This window comes from Schistocerca americana, chromosome 7 (assembly GCF_021461395.2).
Source record: "Schistocerca americana isolate TAMUIC-IGC-003095 chromosome 7, iqSchAmer2.1, whole genome shotgun sequence".
NCBI classification, from domain to species: domain Eukaryota; kingdom Metazoa; phylum Arthropoda; class Insecta; order Orthoptera; family Acrididae; genus Schistocerca; species Schistocerca americana.
In genome coordinates this window covers 355,577,256-355,597,466 of record NC_060125.1, presented here as the reverse complement: position 1 = coordinate 355,597,466, position 20,211 = coordinate 355,577,256, and the positions used below count along the sequence as shown (strand labels likewise).

Below are 20,211 nucleotides of genomic sequence, written 5' to 3'. Positions count from 1 at the left end.
TTCTTTTTGCTATGAGTCACGAACTGGCTTCGATGGCTCAATTAGTAATGCAAAGTGGCGAATTTGCTTTCGAATTTTTGTATGAGAGTAATTGCGCGTCCGTGTTGCGCTCCCTCGATCTACTCGTCCCTTTGATGATAAGTGATGGGAGCGTTAGTATTGTTTGCTCGTGTGGAGCCATAGGATTGGTGTTTTTATGTGTGTCCCTAGTAAATATAGTCTCAGGAGTACTCTCCATTTGTGAAATAATTGTCAATAATGCAGCTACACAGTTCGTTAAATCTCGCCTCAAAGCGCTCGCCATCACGTTTCTACATGTCCTGTAATTAACATCGTGAACCCTGTGAGAGAAAATTATTTGATATGTTTTGCAAATACCTCTGATCGGTCGTTCTGAAGGTCATATATTAAAATTCTGTTGCTCTGTTTTCCCTTTAGGGTAGAGACTACGGTTAAAATCAATCAAAATTCGTGGCAATTCAGACAGTTTGGCTCTCAGGGCTAAAGAAATAATATTAACTGCAGTATTTGTGAAGGTTAGCACTGAGCTCGGCAAAATACTTGTTGTAAGGTGAAGTGCACCATTTTTATTCCTATTATGCTTAAGAGAACGCAAAATGAGGAAGGATACGAACACATTTTACAGAGCTGTGTAAAGCGTACAGTATAAGAACAGTTCGGAGGCGATATAACAACATGACAATGCATCCTCTCATAAAGCGACACGTGTGGGGCAGCGGTGCGGACAGTAACGTTCTTGAAATGGACTGGCCTTCCCAAATTACCGAGCTTTGCCCAATGGAACACCTTTGCGATGGGTCAAATCGTCGAATAGGCTCCAGACCCCAGTGTCTAATGTCAATACCTTCTCTGTCCCACAGACATTCAGTCGCCTCATTAAAAATGCCCACAGTAGAATTCAAGCCATCATAATGGCGAATGGTGGACACGCCTCTTATTAATGTCTAGTAATAGGTGTTCGGATAATTTTGATCAGAGAGTGAGGAAGGTATCGTCGTTGGACGATCGTAATGAAATAAAGAAAGTACTTGGTGTAATGAATGACAGCTCTTTTTAAACTGGGATGAATGCAAGATAATACCTTCCAACCCAGATTGCTTACTAGTTAGTTTCCTTTCAAGAGTGTGCTAGTGCAACAGCTCCATACTTAACAATACAACCTCTCGCTCGACGAAATATTTGCACCCAAAGATTGGACAGTTGCACAGGTCATGCCAATATTCAAGAAAAGCATTAGGAGCAGTACACTAAATTACAGGCCCATATCATTAACGTCGATATGCAACAGGATTATGGAACGTATACAGGGTGTTACAAAAAGGTCCGGCCAAACTTTCTGGAAACATTCCTCACACAGAAATAAAGAAAAGATGTTATGTGGACATGTGTCCGGAAAGGCTTAATTTTCATGTTAGAGCTCATTTTAGTTTCGTCAGTATGTACTGTACTTTCTCGATTCACCGCCAGTTGGCCCAGTTGAAGGAAGGTAATGTTGACTTTGGTGCTTGTCTTGACATGCGACTCATTGCTCTGCAGTACTAGCATCAAGCACATCAGTACGTAGCATCAACAGGTTAGTGTTCATCACGAACGTGGTTTTGCAGTCAGCGCAATGTTTGAAAATGCGGAGTTGGCAGATGCCCATTTCAAGTATGTATTAGCACGGGGCAATAGCCGTGGCGCGGTACGTTTGTATCGAGACAGATTTCCAGAACGAAGGTGTCCCGAAAGGAAGATGTTCGAAACAATTGATCGGCGTCTTAGAGAGCACGGAACATTCCAGCCTATGACTCGCGACTGGGGAAGACCTAGAACGACGAGGACACCTGCAATGGACGAGGCAATTCTTCGTGCAGTTGACGATAACCCTAACGTCAGCGTCAGAGAAGTTGCTGCTGTACAAGGTAACGTTGACCACGTCACTGTATGGAGAGTGCTACGGGAGAACCAGAGGCCCTCTGCTGTTCCTTATCTATACACACACATCAACAAACAAAAGAGTTTTGCATCACCCCAGTTCCCAGAACTCCTGAAGATAGACGTTGGCTGCGGATACTGTATCACTGACACAGTCCCTTTGACGCCGGCCGTAGTGACCGAGCGGTTCTAGGCGCTACAGTCTGGAACCGCGCGACCGTTGCGGTCGCAGGTTCGAATCCTGCCTCGGGCATGGATGTGTGTGATGTCCTTAGGTTAGTTAGGTTTAAGTAGTTCTAAGTTATAGTGGACTGATGACCTCAGAAGTTAAGTTCCATAGTGCTCTGAGCCATTTTTTAGTACCTTTGACGGTACAGACATGTCATTAAACCCGCCCAAAGATGTAAACAACCATGCATGAGCCGTTATTACGGCCAGAGGTAGTTGTTCTGGGTACTGATTTCTCAGGATCTATTCACCCAAATTGCGTGAAAATTTAATCACATGTCAGTTCTAGTATAATATATGTGTCCAATGAATACTCGTTTATCATCTGCATTTCTTCTTGGTGTAGCAATTTTAATGGCCAGTAGTGTATTTTCGCATTCGAAGGAGAAAATTGGTCATTGAAATTTCCTGAGAAGCTCCAGCTGCAACGAGAAACGCCTTTGTTTTAATGGTGTCCACCATAAATTCTGTATCATGTCCCTTACACGCTCTCCCCTATTACTCGATAATGCAAAAGGTGCTGCTCTTCTTTGAACTTCCTCGATTTACGTCGTTAATCCTATCTGATACGGATCCCACACTGCGCAGTAGTACTCCAAAAGAGGACGGTCAAGCGTAGTGTAGGCAGTCTCTTCAGTAGATCTGTTGCATCTTCTAAATATTCAGCCAATAAATCAGTATTTGGTTTGCCTTCCCAACAACATTTTCTGTGTGTTCTTTCCAATTTAAGTTTTTCGTAATTGTAAATCCTGGTATTTAGTTAAATTTATGGCCTTCAGATGCGATTTATTTATCGAGTAACGGAAGCTTAACGGATGCGTTTTAGCACTCACATGGATGACCTCACACTGTTCATTTTTAGGGTCAAATTCAAATTTTCGCACCATACAGATGTCTTTTACCGTTTAGTTAAATTATCAAAAGATCAAAACCAATTGCAAAACGATTTAGAAAAGATTTCTGTGTGGTGCGAAAATTGTCAGTTGATCCTAAGTAATGAGTGCTAAAAATAATCGGTTAAACTGCGGTTACACGATAAATCAATCAAATCTAAAGGCCATAAATTCAACTAAGTATCTAGGAATTACAGTTACGAACAACTTAAATTGGAAAGAACACATAGAAAATGTTGTGGGGGATAACGAACCAAAGACTGAGTTGTATTGACAGGACACTTATACGATGCAACAGATCTACTGAAGAGTTTGCCTACATTACGATTGTGCGTCCCCATTTGGATTACTGCTGCGTGGTGTGGGATCCTTACCTGATAGGATTAACGGGTGCATGGAGAAAGTTCAGAGAAGGTCAGGACGTTTTGTATTATCGAGAAATAGGGGAGAGAGAGTCACGGAGAGGATACAGGATTTCGGATGTAGATGAGTAAAACAAAGGCGTTTCTCGTTGCGGCGGGATCTTCTTACGAAGGTTCAGTCACCAACTTTCTCCTCCGAATGCGAAAATAGTTTGTTGACGTCGACCTCCATAGGGAGAAACGATCATCAATATAAAATAAGGGAAATCAGTACTCCCACGGAAGGATATAGTGTTCGTTTCTTCCGCGCGCCGTTCGCCAGTGGAATAACAGATAATTAGTGAGAAGATGGTTCGATGAAGCCTCTGTCAGGCACTTAAGTGTGATTTGCAGAGTAGCCATGGAGATGTTGATGGAGATATAGAAATAACCTGACTGTGTCCGATTACAATGTTAGTGGTGAGCATGTTGAGCACGTCACATCGTATTAGTATTTACTGGCAGTACCGAGATGCGATGTGAAATGGGACAGACACGTAAAATTAGTATTGAAGAAGATGAGTGGAACACACAGATTTGTTGAAACTGTTCTGTGAAGGTGTAGTACATCTGTAAAGGAAACTGGATGGAAGACTATTTATAATCCGTCTTGATTGCAAAAATGTTTATTCACATGACCGGTTTCGGTTCCTCTAGAACCATCTTCAGATCTGCACTTTCGTGACTCACCATGTGAAGGTTGTTGAGAGTGGACGGGTTAGTCCTGTAACCGAAATTGCAGATCTGAAGATGGTTCTAGAGGAAACGAAACCGGTCATGTGAATAAACATATTTGCAATCAAGACGGATTATAAGTAACATTGTATAAAAAGTGATTGCGGTATCCCTGCAGACATTATGTCTGTTTTTGCAATGGATGCAAGGTGCTAGTGTGACAAATTCTACAGCTTTGTTTTAGCGCTTTGAGATAATTATTAGCATGTTTCAAGTAAGGGAGTGTTAGTGCGAGGTACTATTACTGAATGACTTGTGCCAGCAACTGACCTGCGCGTCCCTTTTCGCAGGCGTAGATGACCCACGAGATGGACAGGGCCCAGGCGAGCGGCTGCAGGGTGGCGAACAGCGCAGCCTCCAGCCTGCTGTAGGGCCTGTGGTAGCTGAGGTGCAGCCCGTACGTGGCGAACAGCGCCAGAGCCGTCGACGCTGCCCAACAGGCACTCACCGCCACCTGGAAAAGGAATTTAGCTCTATCAACATAAATAGCCGATACCTAGGATTACTGCGCGAAAGTGATACTCTAACCTCATTAGAGCCAACTGAACATTACAATATTGTGAGAGAACCCTTTTTCTGATCTCCTTTTGAGGGCAAAATTCGATTGAAATTCGCGCGTATTTTACTTTAGTATACCGGGTGGTCCATTGTAGGTGACCGGGCCAAATATTTCACGAAATAATCAAACGAAAAAACTAAACTTGTCTAGCTTGAAGGGGAAAACCAGATGGCGCTATGGTTGGCCCGCTAGATGGCGCTGCCATAGATAAAACGGATATCAACTGTTTTTTAAAAAAAATAGGAACCACAATTTTTTATTACATATTCGAGTAGTACGTAAAGAAATATGAATGTTTTAGTTGGACCTCTTTTTTCGCTTTGTGATGGATGGCGCTGTAATAGTCACAAACATATGGCACGCAATTTTAGACGAACAGTTGGTAACAGGTAGGTTTTTTAAATTAAAATACAGAACGTAGGTACGTTTGAACTTCTTATTTCGGTTGTTCCAATGTGATTCATGTACCTTTCTAAACTCATCAGTTCTGAGAACGCATGATGTTACAGTGTGATTACTTGTAAATACCACATTAATGCAATAAATGCTCAAATTGATGTCCGTCAACCTCCATGCATTTGGCAATACGTGTAACTACATTCCTCTCAACAGCGAGTGGTTCGCCTTCCGTAATGTTCGCACATGCATTGACAACGCGCTGACGCATGTTGTCAGGCGTTGTCGGTGGATCACGATAGCAAATATCCTTCAACGTTACCCACAGAAAGAAAGCCGAGGACATCAGATCCGGTGAACATGCGGGCCATGGTATGGTGCTTCGGCGACCAATCCAACTGTCATGAAATATGCTATTCAATACCGCTTCAACCGCACGCGAACTATGCGCCGGACATCCATCATGTTGGAAGTACATCGCCATTCTGTCATGCAGTGAAACATCTTGTAGTAACATCGGTAGAATATTACGTGGGAAATCAGCATACATTGCACAATTTAGATTGCCATCGATAAAATGGGGGCCAATTATCCTTCCTCCCATAATGCCGCACCATAAATTAATCCGCCAAAGTCGCTGATGTTCCACTTGTCGCAGCCATCGTGGATTTTCCGTTGCCCAGGAGTGCATATTATGCCGGTTTACGTTACCGCTGTTGGTGAATGACGCTTCGTCGCTAAATAGAACGCGTGCAAAAAACCTGTCATCGTCCCGTAATTTCTCTTGTGCCCAGTGGCAAAACTGTGCACGACGTTCAAAGTCGTCCCCATGCAATTCCTGCTCCATAGAAATATGGTAGGGGTGCAGTCGATGTTTATGTAGCATTCTCAACACCGACGTTTTTGAGATTCCCGATTCTCGCGCAATTTGTCTGCTACTGATGTGCGGATTAGCCGCGACAGCAGTAAAACACCTACTTGGGCATCATCATTTGTTGCAGGTCGTGGTTGACATTTCACATATGGCTGAACACTTCCTGTTTCATTAAATAACGTATCTATCCGGCGAACGGTCCGGACACTTGGATGATGTCGTCCAAGATACCGAGCAGCATACATAGCACACGCCCGTTGGGCATTTTGATCACAATATCCATACATCAACACGATATCGACCTTTTCCGCAATTGGTAAACGGTCCATTTTAACACAGGTAATGTATCACGAAGCAAATACGATTCGCACTGGCGGAATGTTACGTGATACCACGCACTTATACGTTTGTGACTATTACAGCGCCACCTATCACAAAGCGAAAAAAGTGGTCCAACTAAAATATTCATATTTATTTCTGTACTACACGAATATGTAATAAAAATGGGGGTTCGTATTTTAAAAAACGCAGTTGATTTCCGTTTGACCTATGGCAGCGCCATATAACGGGCCAACCATAGCGCCATCTGGTTTCCCTCTTCAAGCTAGACAAGTTTCGTACTTTGTATTTTTTTCTTTTGACGCTCATTTCGTGAGATATTTGGCTCGGTCACTATCAATGGACCACCCTGTATATACTGATCAGACGGAACACTATGATCATTGGACTACTATAGATATAAACCCGTCCAAGCGATAGCAACGTCACCTGACACGATCCATCTGAATTTGACCAAGGGCAGATTGTGATGGCCCAAAGGCTAGGAACGAGCATTTCGGAAACTGCACGACCTATTGGGTGTTCAAGGAGTGCTGTGGTGAGTGTCTTCAACACGTGGTGAAACCAAGATGAAACCACGTCCACACGTCGTGGAGTAGGGCAGCCACCCCTCATTGCAGATGTCGGATGTCGCGATGTAGGCTGGGCAGCCTGTTAAAAAAGAACAGGCGGCTAACCGTGGCGGAACTAAATCAGACTTTAATGCTGGCCAGAGAACAGGTATGTCTGAACACACAGTGGACCGAACGCTCCTAACGATGGGCCTCCGCAGCCGACGATTCCTCCGTGTGCCAATGTTAACATCACGACATCGGCAACTACGACTGAAATGGGCACGTAACCATCGGCACTGGACACTGGACGTCGGCGTAGTGGGCAGAGCGTTGTATGTTCTGATGATACCTTCTTCATCTCGCCTATGGGAAGGCGTGAGTCTGTCGTCTTCCTGGGGAACAAATGGTTCAAATGGCTCTGAGCACTATGGGACTTAACGTCTGTGGTCATCAGTCCCCTAGAACTTAGAACTACTTAAACCTAACTAGCCTAAGGACATCACATACATCCATGCCCGAGGCAGGATTCGAACCTGCGACCGTAGCGGTCACGCGGTTCCAGACTCCAGGTGTACAGCTCCTTGATACTTGTACTGCAGAATTGAGACAAGCTGGCGGCGGCTCCATTATGCTCTGGGGAACATTCAGGTGGGCATCCACGGGTCCAGTGGAACTCGTGCACGACATCTTGATGGCCAAGGAGTATCGTACACTGGTTACAGACTTCGTACACCTCTTCATGACGAACGTGGTTTTAGACGGCAGTGGCATTTTTCAACAAGATAATGCAATTAGCCATGTCACAAGGCCAGGTATGTGATGGAGTGGCTCGAATCACACAATAGCGTGTTCTAATTGATGTGCTGGCTCAACCAAATTGCCAAATTTGAACCAGATCAAACATATCTGGGATGAGACTGAACATGGCGTCAGAGCTCATCGCCCCTTCTCAGGAATGTTTGGGGATTAGACAACTTGTGTGAGCAGATGTGGTGCCAACTCCTTCCAGCAACCTAGTAAGGCCTCATTGCTTCCATGTTATGGCGCGTCTCCGCTGTTATCTGTGCCAAAGTTAAGCCTACTGGCTATTAGGTAGGTGGTCATAATGTTCTAGCTGATCAGTATAACAGAGATTATGCTAACTGACACATCACTTGCAAACAAAATTACGATAGAAGAACAAAAAAATATATAGTTGATAAATTTAAATATTTAGGTGAAATTATAACTTACAATCTAAGTGGTAAACCATCATGGAAAAACAGAACAAAAAACTGACGAAAGCAAATTACATTAGAAAAAACACATACAACAAGAAAAGCCTATCCATGGATGCAAAACTAAGACGTAATAAAACAGTTACACTACCAGAAATAACTTATGCAGCTGAAACCACCCTCAAAACAACTAATACAGCAGAAACTGACAAAACAATAAACATAGAAACAAGAATAATTAGGACATACATAAATAAACAATATCAAGTAAATGGTCCATGGAAAATAACTTCAAATGAACGCGACTAGGAAATAATATATCTCATTCTTTGGACATCTGATGACAAAACCAGGAAACAGAATTAGTAAGAGAATAATAGAAAAATTGTGGAGTACTAAGAGGAACACTAAATGGATCAAAGAAATTAAGTAAGACATAAGAGAACTCGAAATCACAGCAGATGTGACAACAAAATAAATGGAAATGGTGCTATACTTTAACCTCTTACAGTTTTGCGATGGTTTCGTATTAGCGAAGTTGCTAAATTTCAGGCAAAATCTTTTATTAGCCGTAACTCCGTAAGGAGTTAATTTTCTGTATTGTCCAGTGAAAGAACATAATAAGAACAGTGTATTTAAATGAAACCACATAGTAACTATTGTAGTTTCTAAATTATTTATGAAATATGCATGCTTTTCAAATTTACGACAGTGGAACACGTCGATTTGGTGTTTATTTATGGCATATGTGATGGTAATGATACGACTGCAGTTAACGAATAACGCGTACGTTATCCAACTGGGAAGATAACGAATGCACGAACCGTTAGCGGAGTATTTCGGATGTTACGGGAAACAGGTTCTCTACCTAGCGTTCATAATCAGTACGACGCTCGATTCGTGAAGAAGATGGTGAGGATATTATCGATGCTGTTCAACGTAGCCTGGGTACAAGTACACGACGTATGTCTAAACGATTTGCCATTTCACGAGCTAAGGTATGGCGTACACTGAAGTACAATTTGTATCCTTACCATAAACAAAAAGTGCATCATTTACATCCGGGAGATCCTGCCCTTCGCAAGGAGGTGTGTAACTGGTTAAATACTAACCGGTGGTTACACAAATACAGTTTATTTACTGATGAGGCATAGCTTACTCGAAATGGTGTAAACAATTTACGTAACGAGCACATATTGTCTGAGGAGACCAAGAGATGAATACACTAAGCAGATTCAGAAGGATTTAGGTTGCAGTAGGTACTGGGAGATGAAGAAGCTTGCACAGGACAGAGTAGCATGGAGAGCTGCATTAAACTAGTCTCAACACTGAAGACCACAACAATAATGTCTGAGTCAAACCCACACGCAACAGCGCAACGCAATTTCCAGCAGCGATTTAGCATAAATGTGTAGTGTAGTGTAATAAACACATACTTTATTGGACCATTCATTTTCCCAGAACGTCTAACTGGCGAGATGTACTTACAACTCTTTTAAGAAGAAATACCACGCTTGCTCGAAGAAGTTCCACTTGCTACACGATTGCAAATGTATTTTCGACAATACGGCGCGCCTCCACATTTCTCCAACGCCGTTACTACACATTTAAATGAATATTTTTCCCAGAAATGGTCTGGTCGTGGTGCTACACGTCTGTGGCCACCCAGATCTCCCGATTTAACACCAGTGGATTTTTGTGTATGGGGATGGATGAAAGACATAGTTTATGAGGGCAAAGTCAATACACATGGGGCGTTACTTGCTCGCATTGTGAATGCAATAGACGAAATTAAGAACAGCCCTGTCAAACTGAAACGAGCACCAAAATCTGTTCATACGCGTGCAGCTAAATGCATCGAACTCGGTGGAGACATTTTTGAACATTTATTGTGAGTGTATTGCAAAAATGTGTGTACACAGTACAACTTCATTAAGAGTGAACTTTGTTTTTTCCGGTTTAACATGAATTCCCGTGTGCTATGGTATTAATAAAAGCAGATTATCTGACACATTCAAACAGCTTCAGTTAACTTCCTTACCATCATTTTTCCAAAAATTAAATCCTCTACAACTTCTGTTGAAAACTTTGTGCAATTGTCTGGAATTTAAAAAACTAATTGGGCCAAATAGTTAATAAATTAAAAATTTTACCAAATTGCGTCTTTCCTTCTCTGGATGTTGTGGAAAACTACTGCAGATACACGTTTATATGAACTATTTTCTTCAGTTTTACTTGTAGAATAACATATTAAAATATGTGCATATTTTCGTGAATCAATCTGTACATAAATGATCTAGTAGAAAGCGTCGGAGCCGGCCGCAGTGGCCGAGCGGTTCAAGGCGCTTCAGTCTGGAACCGCCCGACCGCTACGATCGCAGGTTCGAATCCTGCCCCGGGCATGAATGTGTGTGATGTCCTTAGGTTAGTTAGGTTTAAGTAGTTCTAAGTTCTAGGGGACTGATGACAGATGTTAAGTCCCATAGTGCTCAGAGCCATTTGAACCAAAGCGTCGGATGTTCTTAAAGGCTATTCGCAGATGATGCAGTTGTCTGTGCCAAAGTAGCAACGCCAGAAGATAGTACAAATTTGCCGAACGACCTGCAGAGAATTGATGACTGGTGCAGGCTCAGGCAGTTGATCCTGAACATAAATAAATGTAACATATTGCGCATACATAGGAAAAGAAATGCACTACTGTACAGCTACACTATTGATGACAAACAACTGGAGACAGTGTCTGCCGTAAAATATCCAGGCGTAACTATGCAGAGCGACCTTAAGTGGAATGACCACATGAACCAGATAGTGGGAAAAGCAGTCATCAGACGCAGACGTATCGGAAGAATCCTAAGGAAATGTAACTCATCCACGAAAGAAGTGGCTTATAAGGCGCTTGTTGCTCTGATTCTTGAGTACTGTTCATCAATCTGGGATCCCTATAAGGTAGGACTGATAGAGGAGATCCAACGAGGAGCGGCGCGTTTTGTCACAGGAACGTTTAGCTGGCGAGAGTGCGTTAGGGAGATGCTGAACGAACTCCACTGGCAGACGTTACGAGAGAGGCGTTGTGCATCACGGAGAGATTTACTATTGAAATTTCGGGACAGCATTTTTCAGTAGGAGTCGGACAATATATTACTTCCCCGCCCCCCCCCCCCCCCACCCCCTAAGCAATACATCTCCTGCATTGACCACGAGGAGAAAATTTGAGAAATTAAAGCCAATACAGAGGCTTACCGACAATCATTCTTCCCACGCACTGTTCACGAGTGGAACAGGGTTGGAGGGATCAGATAGTGGTACCGAAACTAACCTCCACCACACACCATAAGGTGGCTTGCAGAGTATGATGCAGACGTAGATGAAATACAGCAGAGAGCCGACTGCCTTTATACCCAGTTCCACACTCTACCACCTGAATCGCTGATGTACTGAACTGCTGACATCAAATGCGATATCATTTGACTGAATTTGTCGGCATACTGGATTCAAACTATTGCATATACGAGGGTTATTCCAAAAGTAAGGTCCGATTGATTGCCAAATTGAAACCACAGTGAACATCAGAAATGTTTTACTTGTAACAATTAGCTACACCTTTCAGCTACTTCTCTACGTAGTCGCCGTTCTGACTTAGACTTTTGTCATAGCGTTGTACCAACTTTTCAATAGCCTCATCATAGAAGGCAGCCGCCAGTGCTTTCCGCCAATTCTCCACGCTGGCCTATACCTCGTTGTCTGTGTCAAAATGTTGTCTTCAAAGACAGCGGTTCATGTGACCAGAGATGAAACTCAGGGGGAGACAATTGCGGACTGTATTGTGGGTAATCTAACATTTCCATTTGAAAACGATGCAGGAGCATCTTCATTGCCCCTGCAGAATGCGGCTGAGAATTGTCGTGAAGACGAAACAGCACGACAGTTATGTAATGTTGGCTGCATAGCTTCAGGCGAAATTTCTGACCAGGCCCTCGTACTTGGCGGCAGACACTATTTTCTAGACATCTTTACGCACTCACTGCGAGCTCAGAAATGAGAAGAGCGACGTAATGCTAACTGGGGTTATACTAGAGACACTACCCAACACATCTGTGCAAAGCTTTATCGGATTTTCATAGTCGTTTCCATTTCGCGACCGATCGGACCTTACTTTTGGAATAACCCTCGTATATTATGCACAACTATTCCAACCGACAATTTTAATTTTCCTGCAAATATCCATGCCTTTACAGTGATTTCTATTACTGTATGCGACAGAAATTACGATTGCAGAGATCACTCTTCCTATTTTAGAAAGTAGTGAGACTATATATAGTTACCGATCGCAGCAGCTGTGCCATAGCCAAGGCAGCTCTCGTAGAACTGCAAGGGGTGCAGTAAGGACCGGGGGCCCGAAAGGGCCAGGACCACGAGATTTCCCCTCAGAAAGGTCACAGTTCGAAGTAATAGACGGAAAGTCATCGAGTAAAACAGATGTAATATCCGGCGTTCGTCAAGGAAGTGTTATAGGCCCTCTATTGATCCTGATCTATATTAACAGGATACAATCTGAGTAGCTCTATCAGATTGTTTGCAGATGATGTTGTCATTTACCGTCTTGTAAAGTCATCAGATGACCAAAACGAATTGCAAAATGATTTAGGTAACATATCTGTATGGTCTGTCTAGAGACAGCAGAGGACTTGGAAGGGCAGTTGAACGGAGGGTATAAGATGAACATCAACAAAAGCAAAACGAGGATAATGGAATGTAGTCGAATTAAGTCAGGTGATGCTGAGGGAATTAGATTAGGAAATGAGACACTTAAAGTAGTAAAGGAGTTTTGCTATTTGGGGAACAAAATAACTGATGATGGTCGAAGTAGAGAGGATATAAAATGTAGACTGGCAATGGCTAGGAAAGCGTTTCTGAAGAAGAGAAATGTGTTAACATCGAGTAGTGATTTAAGTGTCAGGAAGTCGTTTCTGAAAGTATTTGTATTTAGTGTAGCCATGTATGGAAGTGAAACATGGACGATAAATAGTTTAGACAAGAAGAGAATAGAAGCTTTCGAAATGTGGAGCTATAGAAGAATGCTGAAGATTAGATGGGTAGATCATATAACTAATGAGGAGGTATTGAATAGAATTGAGGAGAAGAGGAGTTTGTGACAAAACTTGACTAGAAAAAGGAATCGGTTGGTAGGACATGTTCTGAGGCATCAAGGGATCACCAATTTAGTACTGGAGGGCAGCGTGGAGGGTAAAAATCGTAGAGGGAGACCAAGAGATGAATATACTAAGCAGATTCAGAAGGATGTAGGGTGCAGTAGGTACTGGGAGATGAAGAAGCTTGCACAGGATAGAGTAGCATGAAGAGCTGCATCAAACCAGTTTCAGGACTGAAGACCACAACAACAACATCTGTATGGTGCGAAAAGTGGAAATTGACCCTGAATAAAGAAAAGTATGAAGTTACTCACATGACTACTAAAAGAAATCCGCTAAATTTCGATTACTCGGTAAGTCACACAAATCTGAAGGCTATAAATTCAACTGAATACTTAGGAATTACAATTACAAATCACCTAAATTGGAGTGATCACATAGACAATGTTGTTGGTGGAGCAAACCAAAGACTGCGATTCATTGGCAGAACACTTAGAAGGTGCAACAGGTCTAGTAAAGAGACTGCTTACACCACGCTTGTCCGCTCTGTTCTGGAGTATTTCTGTGCGGTGTGCGATCCGCTTCGGGTGGGACTGACGGATGACGTCGAGAAAGTTCAGAGGAGGGCGGCTCGTTTTGTACTATCGCGAAATAGAGGAGATAGTGCCACAGACATGATACATAAATTGAAGTGGCAATCATTAAAACAAAGGCGTTTTTCGTTGCGACGGGATCTTCTCACGAAATTTCAATCACCAGTTTTCTCCTCCGATTGCGAAAACATTCTGTTGGCACCCACCTACATAGGGAGAAATGATCATCACGATAAAATAAGAGAAATCAGGGCTCGCACAGAAAAAATTAAGTGCTCGTTTTTCTCGCGCGCCTTTCGAGAGTGGAACGGTGGAGAGACAGCTCGAAGGTGGTTCAGTCAACCCCCTGCCAGGCACTTTATTGTGAATAGCAGAGTAATGACGTAGATGTAGATGAGACCACAGTGGCCGCCTGCTGTGTCGACCAGTCAGTTCAGGTGGTCGGTCGACAAGCGCCGTTTGAGGGGATCAACATTTCGGCGAATTGGGGGCGCCTATCTGGCGGGGCCCTCTTACGGTAAACAGCACATACGCGAGGCTGACATTTATCAACAGGGCGTCTCACGATCGTATGAAACCAAATGCAAGGTGAATGGGGGCGAGTGGACGTGGACGTCGGGCTGTGAACATTGTTATATCCTGACCAGTAATGCCACCCGAGCCCGCTGCCAAAAGGTTGGCAGCATCAAAGTCCGGACGCCGTCCGCATAAGCAGCGCCAGCGAGACAGGAAATCGCCGCAAGTCTGCGCGCGCCACCGCTGGCTTCTGGCTTCTTAAGCGCTGGAGTCGCGAGCGCTAGGACAGTTCTGCATTCGCCGCTCAGTTGTATACTCGCCACCGATTTGTGTACTTGCTAGTCAGTTGTGTGTTCATCGCAGCAGAGTTGTTGTTTGTCGTCAGCCGACGCTGACCTAGCCGCTCCGACTCGAACTAGACAGATCTCTGTAGACACGGAGTCCACTACTGTGTTCTGTATCTTCGTTAATAAAGATAAGTACCGACTTTTATTTAATCAGAGTGTTTGGGTTTTCATCCTTCTGTTCACTGTTCCAGCGGACCGGTCGGCCCGCTATTAAAAGTGTGGCGGTGACTTCGTAAGCCGTTTCTACAGCGAATTGCTTGTCGCTACGAACGCCGCCACAAAAAACATAGAGCATGTAACTAAGTAGAAGAACCTCTCCCGTGGCGAAGGAACAGAGGCCGTGCGTGTGGACCGCCCACCCCTTTGGTACCTACAATCTAACAGCGCCTAGCGCAGCACCAGTTGCGCTGCTGTTTTCTCTATATTTGCTTTTTTGTTCACTGAAACATCTCGCCTTTCTGTCAGGTTTACTTTAGATTTGTTAGTTTAAATCTTAACTATAACTTTTTCATTTTACAATTGCCAACGGCAGAACGCTTAACTAAACTTTGTTCACGTACAGATGAGACCACAGGCGTCTGTCAATACCCGACAGTACTCGATGGACACACGTGTCTCGGCGTTGTATAGTCACGTTATGGTCATAGTGCGTTACTACTTATGCGAATCCTTAGCATCGGCTGAAATGGATTGTCACCGTCCAAATATACAGTATCGAAGAGTACGCTCCGATGGAATAGTGTTCATAAATAAAGCAGTTCAATTCTGTTGAGAAGAAAACTGAAAGGCCTGCTACGTTTAAAAAAAAAATGTAAAAATGGGATAATTCTGGTTGAGGAGGAGGACACTGTAGATGGCGTGCACACGTTCTTAGAATAATGGGATAAAACGAGAAAAGTGCGAGGAAATCTCAACTGTGATCGGAATCCCAACTCCAGTTATTAGATCGGAAAACAACAGTTTTATTTTAATTTCGTACGCTTCTCTCTAGAAGAATGTATAAATAGCAATTGTATTACAAGTTGGCTTCAGAAAGTTTCGGTGACTTGAGAGAATGGATCCTGCTAAAATCAGAAGTCCAATGACGGCTTTTACTTCAGTATCATCAAATATGCATTTCTGCCATTCTTATTCTTTTCTCTGTCTTTATCAATTTTTATGTTTGTGCTTATTGTAATAGCACTAATACGTGTGATGTCTATTAGCGCAGAGAAACAATCATTGAGAGATTTACAAATCTTTGCCGATCCCTTTATTCCAGGAAAAGGAGTTATGATATTGCTCCTTCTAGCGTTGACTCTCTGATTGACAGGAACCTTCCTCCATTTTGTACTCTTGTTTTTGCCTATGAAAAAATTGGACAAGTCTGAATCTGCATCATCTGAATCACCAGACTGCTTACTAGTGGAGTTATGTTGAGACTCGATACTGTAGTCTGATACAGAATCGGAAGACAGCCCAACTACACAGGCATCTTCATCTGAAACCTCCTCAACGAAGCAACTGGAAGCGTCTTCTTCCATCATCTGTTACAAAAATAAAATCGTTAATGAGAATTCCAAATTCAAAAGCTTCAAAGTGACAGGAAAGCATGAGTAAACGAATTTACACCTACTTCTTCGACACTGCCTTGTAACGGAAGTGTTGATGTAGGGGTCTAGGAAATCTCCAGCCACTAAATAACTGTCAAACGCTAACAAAAATGAGCAACATACGAATGAAAAATTGGTGACCGAAAATAAATTTAGCTACCATAAATGTGCTGGGGATTTGTCGGACGCCATGTTAACAATTAAAGGCTAAGGGACAGCTTTGTAGTCTGCCGATGGCCTGCTAGTGTCACTATTTAGGGACAGTCCACGTGGAGTTCTGGACACGGAAACCAAGCCACGTTCTGCTTGGTCGATGCTCGGAAACTTTAGAAAAAGAATTATACCATTCGTCGGAACACGCAAGTTTCTGAAGCAGCGGTATCCCACCACTTGCTTTTCCTTTAAATAAATAAAAAAAATAAAAAAAACTTTGGCTACACCTATAACAAAAATTCAGCGCAACAGAGAGAAATGTTACAGCCGTAGACTCTCATTGGCTGAGGGTGAGACGTGAGACGATCCGTCAGATTGACTTACATGTAATTCTTGGGAGCATCACGAATGAAGGAATGGCAGAGCGTAAGCTACAGCTTCATTCAAAATTCAGTATTTGAGATTCTAGGTTCAAGATTCACGATTCAGAATTTGACAGAGATATCCAAGATTCGTCATTCAGGTTAGAACTTTGAGCTTGCAGAATAGTATGACGCCCATGTCCGTCATTCAAGAGAAGCTCGATGGCCTTCTGCAATCCACCAACTGCTATAGTGCAAGCTCACCACATATTAAGTGTAGGTTCAGGCAGCAATGGGCGAGCAGTAGCAATGATATGACAATAGGTGCCTTTGTATATGCTTCAAGTAACTAGGGACTTACATCGGTCATGCATCTTGAGTTTCCCGGGTCATGCTATTGCTAATTGGTCTTCATGTATGTTTCACCCCTTCACTTTTCGGAATCGACCCAATCATCGTGACCAATCCAACACCGCACTTGCTGTTCAGTTTGGTATATCGTACAAGAGTCTTCCATTTTTTCCTGGTGTGCCCTTCCCTATTCTATATCATAATGAACTAATGTCTACAGAGTCAGATTACATTCTACACGCATCTCCGATTTGTGAGATAATCCGATTTGTAATTTCATGTCCTGTGTTTACATATGGGCAAACCATGGTTTTAATGAATTCCATTTTAATTTTAGTAGATGAACGTACCCTCCCCCCACACCCACAATTATTGAATTAACACCAATTTCACAGCTACGATTGATTTGTCGGGGTCACTCACATGTTCGATTTCCAGGTGCATACCTCATTATCATACACATGAACTGTAGTGAGGTGATCTTTATATCGAGAGGGAATGGTCGAAGCAGATCACTGGTTAAATACATTCATGTATAGCACAGTGCATTTTATCTTGGCCAAATCATGAGGCTCGATGTATAGGACATTCCGAGGTCGTACAGGCGCTGAACTTTGCACTCGTCACTAGGTTACGCTTGTGTCCCGAGGAACTTCTTATGGAAAAAAACACCCACTGCCAAAATTAACCGTGGTGCGCATCGAAGGTCCGAGAATACAGAGAAGTCATACCTCGCAATTAATTCAACTTACGACGAGGTGGCGGAGTGGGACTGGAATGGGAAAAGCGCTAGCGAACGTTTAGAGAGCAGAGGGTTCGCAGTATCGGTAATTTTATCAGCATTTAATTGCACGGCAGGAGAAAAAGTCCGCAGTGCTGAGTATATGGATACAGCGTACTCAAACGACTTAGGGTGGACGGAAACGACCAAACTTGGTTTGGCGCAAGTATCCTTCCAAGAGACATCCGAGACAAGGTAGCTGATGGCATTACCGTACATAACGGGAATCGCGACGGAACGGTCCAATCCGACGTGTCTAAACCGGCCCTGAATTTTTTTTTATAGGAAGAATACACCAAAAGGAACACACTGCCAAAATTTTAGCTAAAAATTGAAAATTGCCAATTTATTGCTCGCTTGGCGGTTGGAGAACTGGACATCTCTTCTGTAGCCATAACAGACAGAGCATGTGCAGCATGAAACGTGAAGAACATGGGATGCAATCAAAATCACCAACTTTTCCTGAGCACCTAGATATGTATTACTTAGTAGTTAATTCTTCGTATATCATTCAAATGATGTCGACATTTCGTTAGAAAGTGTGCAAACGTTAGAAGAAACAGGAAATAACTCGGACGACTCCGTGAATTATATTTCGAACGATGATTATTGTGCTAATAAAGTATAGAACAAAAATAGAGTACTTTCCAAGACAAAAGAAAACATGTGCAGTGATAGCTTCAGTGAAAAAGATAAGGCTGTAATTTTTTTTGGTTAAACAAAGGAGGAAGAAGTGCGTAAAGTTAAGCACTGAGCAAAGTCGGTTTCATTTCGTAAGATCTGTACTTGAATTGTATAAACGGAAGAAAGGTTTAAACAAAGTAAGAAATATGAGCCAAACTGAAACTAGCAGAAGTGTGAAATAAAAGGTATTCGAATGGTTTAGAACTGCTCGTGAGTTTCAGTACACTCTTACCGAGAGAGTTCCATGAGACTGGGCCTTCTGACTTGCAAGTGGGCTTAACATTTATGATTTCCAGGCTTCTTCGACCTGCTTAAACAGATTCAGGAAATTATACGGGAAAAGAAGTCGCAAAATTACGAAGCTTACTCCAAGTGAACGTGCAGAGGGGATGTCATTAATAGGTAATACTGTAGATAAATTCGCACCTGACGTGAAGACGAAGTTTGTTGTTATCCCCTAAAATGCTGTGTATGAAGCCAATCAATCAGATTTCGGGCAAGAACAGTGTGCAAATTGCATTCGAGCGAGAAAAAAACCAGAGTCATTCGTGCAGTCGATGACTGATATAATACATTCTTATACAACAACGCCAGTGTTGAGTGTCAATGAATTTCTGTTTTCGCAGTTTTATTCTGTGTTAAGGAATTCGCGGGAAATTCGGACGAAGAATTCAGAAAAAGGGCTGTTTACTTCCAAAAATCTTGTAATCAGGTAACAAAATCTGGAAAAGTAGCAGAGAATAATTTTCAATGTTATATCCAAAACGTCTTCTTACTAGTTGCAGAAAATAATTCAGTTCTTGGTCTGAACATAACGTCACCTCTGTCCTTTAGGGGACGACGAAAAGATGTTAATACAATTCGGATACCACGCGGAATTAATGGTGTGATTCAGGCTTTCGATTAAAAAAACTCAACAGTGTATAGTATCTTTCAGGTTGTCCGACAGTACAATTTCCGAAAACTGTGCTGTTGTCATTTCAGATTTTTCAGTGGAACAGTATTGTTAAACTTCAGTTATTTCTGCATTGTCAGTTTGCATCACCACATTTTAAGAATTTTAAAGTATACCTGGTACGCAGGACAATATGCAGAACAATGGCCATGGTCATTTCTTACGGCATTCCAGTTATGTCTAAAGAAAATTAGTAATTACTCTAAAGAGACTGAGTGCATTAATTTTTTTTCAGGTATGCCTGGTGTACGGAAAATGTTTGTTTTCATCATCCAATAACACTTGCATTTTTGTGAAGATTATAGGGAATAAACAAGGAACTGTTTCATTGTTATTACAATGCACGTTATTAAAAATTATCATAAGAAGTGCGCTACAAGAATTGTTATAAAATATTTAATGTCAGAAAATGGAAGTCCCAGTTGTTGGAAGTCGTCTGTAATGTAATATTATACACTGCCTAGATTTTTCCCCTTTGCTTGTCACTTGTAAGACAGTTACATCTGCAACAGTTTAACTTTCAACACGAACTGCAAGTTATTCAAAAAATTGTAATAGCGCTACGTTGCACTACGTTTTCTTGTCACGGCTGC

General features: G+C 42.5%; 1 protein-coding gene across 1 annotated transcript in view; it reads right to left on the bottom strand.

Moving 5' to 3' along the window:
- The window catches only part of LOC124622925 (nose resistant to fluoxetine protein 6-like), a 172,534-nt gene that overhangs the window by 45,894 nt on the left and 106,429 nt on the right, over positions 1–20,211 (bottom strand). The window contains exon 7 of the mRNA XM_047148715.1: positions 4,466–4,649. Within this exon, the coding sequence (XP_047004671.1) occupies positions 4,466–4,649 (184 nt within the window). The remainder of the gene's footprint in view (positions 1–4,465; positions 4,650–20,211) is intronic.